The following is a 7,888-nucleotide window of genomic DNA, read 5'->3' as shown; positions in this document are numbered from 1 at the left end:
AGGCCCCTAGGAGCTGAAGGCACATCTTAGTCCTACAATTGCAAGAAATCACATTTTGCCAACAATAAGGAGCTCGGAAGTGGACCTTTCCCAGTTGACCTTCTGGGTGAGGGTGCAGCCTAGGTGACATCTTCTTTGCAACTTTGTGAGATACTGAACAGGGGACCTAGCTAAAACATACTGGGATCCTGACCCATAGAATCCTTGAGATAAGCAATGTGCATGTTTTAAAGCTGCTATATTTATAATTTGTTACGAAGCAGTAGCTGACTGATACACTTTCCCTACATTGGACCTTCCTCCCTCTCCCCTGTCATGGGGCTTTTTACATTCTCTATTCTTACTGTATGAACATCTGTTCCTTCCACTGTGCACTTACTGAATTTTTATTTTTATTTTATTTTATTTTTTTTAGTAGAATCTTTTTTTATTCAGAAAAAAAAAGTTTCCAACCACACACAGGAGGGGTATGGGTAGGGGGAGGTGTCTGTCCATCCAGCCCTGGCCCCCCAGCCCATGTGGTTTTGGCAGCAATAAGGGGTGTAGGGTAATGGCCCAGAAAATAAAAATGGTGTATGTGTGTGTATGGGAAGGAGGGGCACAAAAGCAGTGGGGAGTGGTGGGGGGAGGGAAAGATGAGGTCAGTACTGGGAACGCCGCAGGTGAGAGGCCATTTCATAACATTTCTTGTTGATCATACCACCGTGGACACCTTCTTTGCCCATCAGCAGGACTAGCGTCTTGGCAGTCATGGCGACAGTGATGTTGAAGGTGGGGGCTCCCCCGGTGCTCTTCGTACGAAGATCCATGGTAAATTCCCCATCCTGCAGCAGTGAGTCCTGGATCACAGAACCTTTCTGGCCCCCAAGTGTCAGCCCATTCACAAAAAAACTTGACCGGTCCTTGCCAACCAGGACACCAACCTCAGCTGGCGTGATGTTGACGAAGGTTTTCCCGGGCATGGCGGCCCAGACGGAGGGCGAATCCTTATAGCCCACGATGGCCGCGTCCTGACAGGTCCCGTCCGCCATGAGGTTGTCGATATAGGCGTTCCACCCGGCCATGGCGCTGCTACTGGGGCTACTCTGGGGGCTGCTGCTGGAGCCGCGGGATGGACTCGGGCTGCCTTGGACTTGGGGGCGGGGGGAGGCGGAGAGCTCAGGGCACGCGCTGCCGTCCGGACTACCGCTCTGCTAGCTGTGTCACTTACTGAATTTTTTAAAAATTTTTTTATTCAGTGTGAGGAGAGGAGGCAGAGACAGACTCCTGCAGGCACCCTGTCCGGGATCCACCCAGCAAGCCCACTAGGGAGCGATGCTCTGCCCATCTGGGGTGTTGCTCCATTGCTCAGCAATTGAGCTCTTCTTAGCACCTGAAGTAGAGGCCATTGAGCTATCCTCAGCACACGAGGCCAACTCACTCCTATCAAGCCATGACTGCAGGAGGGGAGGAGAAGAGAGTGAGAGAGAGAGAGAAAGAGAGAGAGAGAGGGAGAGAGAGAAGCGAGAGGGGGAGGGGTGGAGAAGTAGATGGGCACTTCTCCTGTGTGCCCTGACTGGGAATTGAACCTAGGATATCCACATATTGGGTCTATGCTCTACCACTGAGCCAACCGGCCCTGAATTCAGCAGGGCCCTGAATTCTTATTTATTCTTCAGAATTCAGATAACTTATTCTTCTCTCAGGAAGCCTCCCATGACCCCCTATCTAGATCCGAGCTCATAGTCCCATGGATGCATCTCTATTTTTGAGCCTTTTTTGTTGTTGTAATTTTAATTTATTTAGATCTTTGCCGTCAGGTTTAAGCTCTGTGAGCTCAGAGAATTACATCTGCCTCACTCAAGGTTGGGTACCCAGCACAGGGCAATCAGGTCATAAATATCAGACAGATGGAGAGCTGAATGAATGGTGCTTCTATATTCAATGCTAAATAGCAGTAGGGCCCCTTCTGTGCCCTAATGATGATGATGACAAGACAATTTAGAGAACACAGGAATCCTTAGAAAACCCACGGGGTGGGGGTAGCAGGGGCAGCTGGGCTTGAATGAACTTAGTGTGTGTGTTTGGGGTGGTGAGACATCAATGAGCTCACACACTAAATTTGAGTTTCTAGCCTTAATCACAGAAGTGAATCTTGGTGTCTTTGTCCCTAAAACATTTCATCAAGTGATTCTTAGAGATTCTTGGCTCCTCAGAAGGCAGTTCAACTCAAGTGTGAGAATAAAGGGGCATGTGTTATGCAGCCTTGCTCCCTGCCAGCCCTGCACCCCGCCGCCCCCACACATCTCCCCTTTCTCATCAGCTCTGGATGTGACTGTGAGATGTGGTACAACCATTCCCAGCAGGGACACAGTTCTGTGATAGGATGGAACATTCTGGCAGGACCCCAGCATAGGGTTCCAGACTTAACAATAAACAGACTCAAATTAACCCTCAGGTAAATTTGACTTTCAGTTAAACAACAAATATGTTTTTTAGTATAAGTATGTCCCAAATATTGCCCAAGATATACTAGACTACTGATCAGGGATTGTATTGCTTAGGGTTCTCTAGAGAAATAGAACCAATAGAATGGAGAAAGAGAGAGAGAGAGAGATCTTTTTTTTTTTTTTTCATTTTTCTGAAGCTGGAAACAGGGAGAGACAGTCAGACAGACTCCCGCATGCGCCCGACCGGGATCCACCCGGCACGCCCACCAGGGGCGACGCTCTGCCCACCAGGGGGCGATGCTCTGCCCATCCTGGGCGTCACCATATTGCGACCAGAGCCACTCTAGCGCCTGGGGCAGAGGCCACAGAGCCATCCCCAGCGCCCGGGCCATCTCTGCTCCAATGGAGCCTTGGCTGCGGGAGGGGAAGAGAGAGACAGAGAGGAAAGCGCGGCGGAGGGGTGGAGAAGCAAATGGGCGCTTCTCCTGTGTGCCCTGGCCGGGAATCGAACCCGGGTCCTCCGCACGCTAGGCCGACGCTCTACCGCTGAGCCAACCGGCCAGGGCCGAGAGAGAGAGAGAGATCTTAAGGAACTGGTTCACACAGTTGTGGAGCTGGCAAGCCCAGAATCTGCAGGGCAAACTGGAGACCCTGGAAAAGATATGTTGCAGCTAGACTCTGAAGGGAGTCTGGAGGCAGAATGTATTCATTCTTGGGGGAGCTCAGTCTTTTCTCTAAAGGTCTTCAACTAATTAGATGTGGTCCACACACAGTTCAAAAAGCCTTTTGCATTACTCAACATCTACCAACTTCTATGTTAATTTCATTTAAAAATTACCATCACAGCAACATCTAGAATAATGTTTAACCAAACAACGAGGCACTGTAGCCTAGCAAAGTGAACACACAGAATTAACCATCCTAACCCAGCCCTGGCCAGTTAGCTCAGTTGGTTAGAACATCATCCTGATGCGGTTGCAGGTCCAACCCCCAGTTGGAGCACATACAGGAATTAACCAATGAAAGCATAAATCAGTGGAGCAACAAATCCATTTTCATCTCACTCTCTCTTTCCCTTCCTCTCTGTCTTTAAAATCAATTAAAATAAAAAAAGAGGAAGAATAATTAGCCCTGGCTAGTTGGCTCAGCAGTAGAGCATTGGCCTGGTGTGTGGAAGTCCCAGGTTCAATTCCCAGTCAGGGCACACACGAGAATCGACTATCCCTCTCTCCCTTCTTTTTCTTTCTCTCTCTCCTTCCCACAGCCATGGCTCATTTGAGCAAGTTGGCCCCAGGTGCTGAGGATGCCTTGGCCTTGCCTCAGTTACTAAAATAGCTCAGTTGCCAAACAATGAAGCAACGGCCCCAGATGGGCAGAGCATCACCCCATAGGGGCTTGCCGGATGGATCCTGGTTAGGGTACATGCGGGAGTTGGCCTCTTTGCCTCTCACTTAATAAAAAAAAAGAATAAAGAAGGATAATAAGCCTGACCAGGTGTGACCCAGTGGATAGAGCATTGGACTGGGATGCAGAGGACCCGGGTTCAAGACCCTGAGGTTGCCAGCTTGAGCGCAGGCTCATCTGGCTTGAGCAAAAAAACTCACCAGCTTGGACACAAGGTCACTGACTCGAGTAAGGGGTTACTCGGTCTGCTGAAGGCCCGCAGTCAAGGCACATATGAGAGAGCGATCGATGAACAACTAAGGTGTCACAACGAAAAACTGGTGATTGATGCTTCTCATCTCTCTCTGTTCCTGTCTGTTCCTGTTCTCTCTCTGACTCTCTCTCTGTCCCTGTAAAAAAAAAAAAAAAAAAAAGGATAAGAAGAAGAATCACCTGACTGGTGGTGTGGCTCAGTGGATAGGAGCATCAACCTGAGACACTGAGATCCCAAGTTTAAAATCCCAAGATCACCGGCTTGGTGCAGCCTCACCAGCTTGAGCATGGAGTCACTGGCTAGAGTGTAGGATCATCAACATGATTGCATGGTTGCTGGCCTGAGCCCAAAGGTCACTTGCTTGAAGCCAAAGGTTGCTTGCTTGAGCCCAAGGTTACTGGCTTGAGCAAGGTCAAGGTACTTATGAGAGACAATCAATGAACAACTAAGTGTCACGACTGCGAATTGATGCTTTTCCTCTCTCTCCTTTCCTGTCTGTCTCTCTCTTACACATACACACACAAAAAGAAAAAGAAAAATAAAAAAGAATCAACCATCCCAGAGACATACTTATGCTATAGAAGTATGTGTTGTTTATCTGAAATTCAAATTTAATGGAGTATTCTATATTTTATCTAACACCCAGGCCTGACGTTCATCCCTAGTGACCTTCAAAGTGACCCCACAATCTTCAGGGAGGCCCCCAGTCAAATGGCATCTCCATGGAGCCCTATCAAGGAAAATAAGATGGGAGTGTCACCCAGCTTTCTTCTCTGTGGTTTTCTGATGGGGAAAATGTGTCAGTGTCCAGGAACGAATCCTTTCTACCCACATGGTGCAGACACCTCTCCAGGAGCTGAGGCGAAGGGGAGGCGATGAGAGCCACCCCTGCACAAAGCTCGTGGATGATTCAGCCCCTCTGGAGAGAAAGGTTCCTCTAGGGGCTGAGCAAACAGTGGGTTTGGGGTAAAGGTCTGCTCAGGTCTTGGCAACCTAAGAGAATTATCCAGTGGGGGGCTAGGTGAGTTACACATTTAAGGCTTTGTCTTAGGGCTCTTCTTGTCATAAGTGGCAAAAACCAACTCCCTGTGTGATAAAGAGAGTTTGTTGGCTCTTGACGAACGTTTCAGAGGCAAAAGTGACAGGGCTCAGCCTGTCACCACCTCTCAGCTCTGTTTTCTGGGAATTGAGACCCTGGAGCCTCCAGAAAGATCATAAGCCTCTATTTTGAGACTTCTGACCTCCAAAACTGCAAGATAATAAACTGTGTTCCTTTAAGCCTCTAGGTTTGTGGTGATGTTTTCAGAAATTCGTACATATTCTTTCCAGCAGTGGACTCCAGTGGCCTGTGGGGCTGCATGCGCAGCCCAGCCAACACTCTGAATCCATTTTTAGGACTTTTTTTTTAATTAAAGATCTTATTTATTGATTTTAGAGACAGGAGAGAAAGAGAGAGAAAGGGGGAGGGGAGAAGCAGTTGCTTCTCGTCTGTGCCCTGACCAGGCAAGCCCATGGTTTTGAACCAGCAACCTCAGCATTCCAGATTGATACTTTATCCACTGTACCATCACAAGTCAGTCTAGGATGTTTTAAAGTAGAGTCTGCTGGTTCCTGGGGCACTGTTCATGGCTGTCATACCTGTACAACATGGCTTAGGGGAAGAGAAACACCCTTTGACGATGACATTTTTCTGCCCTTCTTTCGCTGGCATCCAGGTGGCTGTCTGGGGGTCTGGGAGCCATGGAGCCCACCGTTGGTGAATTACAACCAGTACCCAGGGCAACAAAAGAAGACCGTGCTCCGGACTCTGCGTGCTGCCGAGCAGCCCTCTCCGCTGCGGTGGCCACCAGCATCGTCATCCTTACCCTGGCAGTCCTTGTGGGTAAGTGGCTGATGGCTTACACGAGTTTATACACTAAGCAACTTGCACAGTGAAGTGGTGCTCAGATGTGGCTCAGTGGTGTCCGCATGATGATCTCAGAGACACAGGGCTGACTGTGTAACGTGGAATTAAACGCTGGCCCTTCAGACACCCAAGTGATGAGACGAGCAGGCGAGGTGCGCAGGCGCATACTCTGGGGCAACTGGGCACACAAACAAGCAAGTGAATACCTGCATATTTTGGTTTCCCACAGCCGGGTTCTCCAAGGAAGTTTTCATAGCCACGTGAAATGGAGACAAACGGGGACAGAAAAATGAACTTTTAAAAAAATCTGAAGAGCTCTAGCCGGATAGCTCGGTTGGTTAGCATCGTCCTGAAGCACAGAGGTCGCCAGTTCAGTCCCTGGTCAGGGCATATACAGGAACCGATGTTCCTGTCTCTTTCCTGCTCTCTCCCTACTCCTCTCTAAAATCAATAAAATAAACATTAAAAAAACAAAATAAAGTAAAAATATGGGAAATTTAAAAAGTATAAAAAAATGAAGAATCATCTATATTTCCACCACGCAATGGCTCCCATTTCATATTTATTTCCAGTAGACATTCATAGAATTTAAGATAAAACATGCAAAGTGATGACCCATCTATAAAGTGTGGGGCTGTAGTTATAAAATAAACAAAGAAAGTTCTTTTTATATTTCAATTGAATGATCTATAGGTCTCTACAAATTGTGCCGTGTTCCAGTGTTGTCCTGCATTCATGCCGTCCATGATGGTGGCCCTGAGCCCCAGTGGCAATTTAGAGTTAAATCTATTAAAATGAAATAACCTTTAAAATTAAATTCCTCAGACCCCACCAGCCACATTCCGCAGGTGGCTCATGGCTACTATACTGGGCAGTGCAAATCTAGAACATTCAGTCATCTCGGAGTTCCTGCAGCTCTGGAACGGGCTTATTCTGAGATAAGGTTCTGATGGTTTCATTTGGGAATGTGAAAGTCACCTCACTTTCATGAGATGATAATAGTAATGGTATTTTGTAGGAAAATGCTCAAAGATCTCACATGGCAAAATAATAAGTTGGCAACCCTTTGTGGATCCCCCAAAGTTAAAATATATATATGTTTGCGGAACATCAGGAATATCTCATAGCTAGGCACAGCTCACCAAGACCTCTACTGGCCCTTGGCATCAAGTGCAGGAATTGAATTCGTGTGTGTGTGTGTGTGTGTGTGTGTGTGTGTGTGTGTGGGCGCGCGCACGCGCGCGGACACACATGCACAAGGGTGTATATGCATGTAAGAGTATGCATGCATGTGTGGGTATCCTTGTACAGGGAGAGGTGGGAGCAGGTTTTCACACCTTTTTTCTAGAAGTACCGATACATTTTGTGAACAAGAGATAACCATCATCCCCAGCATGACCCCTGAAACTAAGGAAAGCTTTAAAAAGCACTGAAAACTTTAAAAAAAATTTTAAATGTTTTAAAGTAAAAATGAAAATCTATTTCTTTTCCCTTTAAGACAGCCCACAATTTCTGGTGGAAGCATTAGTTAGTCTTGGGGGGAGCTAGGGGAAGGCGCTGGGATTTCTCTGCTGTTTCTCCAGCTCCTTAAGAGTCTGTGACTCCAGGGAAAAGAGGAAGGCTCAGTTGGATGTTGAACACAAGCAATTTTGTCTTCACAACAGGGCACTCATTTTTCTTTTTTTTTTTTTAAGCTTATTTTTCTTAATGCACACTGTATACAGGGAGAGAGAGAAAGAGAGATAGACAGGAAGGAAAAGATATGAGAAGCATCAACTCATAGTTGCGGCACTTCAATTATTCATTGATTGCTTCTCATATATGCTTTGACTGGGGGGCTCCAGCCAAACCAGTGACCCTGCTCAAGCCAATAACCTTGGGCTTCAAGCCAGTGAC

General features: G+C 47.3%; 1 protein-coding gene and 1 pseudogene across 1 annotated transcript in view; one reads left to right on the top strand and one right to left on the bottom strand.

Moving 5' to 3' along the window:
• Positions 1 to 609: 609 nt before the first annotated feature.
• On the bottom strand, positions 610 to 1,131 carry LOC136320208 (profilin-1 pseudogene; annotated as a pseudogene).
• Positions 1,132 to 5,826: 4,695 nt separating this feature from the next.
• Positions 5,827 to 7,888, top strand: part of TMPRSS9 (transmembrane serine protease 9) — a 29,945-nt gene continuing 27,883 nt past the window's right edge. The window contains exon 1 of the mRNA XM_066276814.1: positions 5,827 to 5,968. Coding sequence (XP_066132911.1) covers positions 5,827 to 5,968 — 142 coding nt within the window. The remainder of the gene's footprint in view (positions 5,969 to 7,888) is intronic.

The sequence above is a fragment of the Saccopteryx bilineata genome, chromosome 1 (genome assembly GCF_036850765.1).
Source record: "Saccopteryx bilineata isolate mSacBil1 chromosome 1, mSacBil1_pri_phased_curated, whole genome shotgun sequence".
In the NCBI taxonomy this organism is placed as follows: domain Eukaryota; kingdom Metazoa; phylum Chordata; class Mammalia; order Chiroptera; family Emballonuridae; genus Saccopteryx; species Saccopteryx bilineata.
The sequence above is the reverse complement of the archived record's forward strand: the minus strand, read 5'-3'. Positions and strand labels throughout refer to the sequence as shown.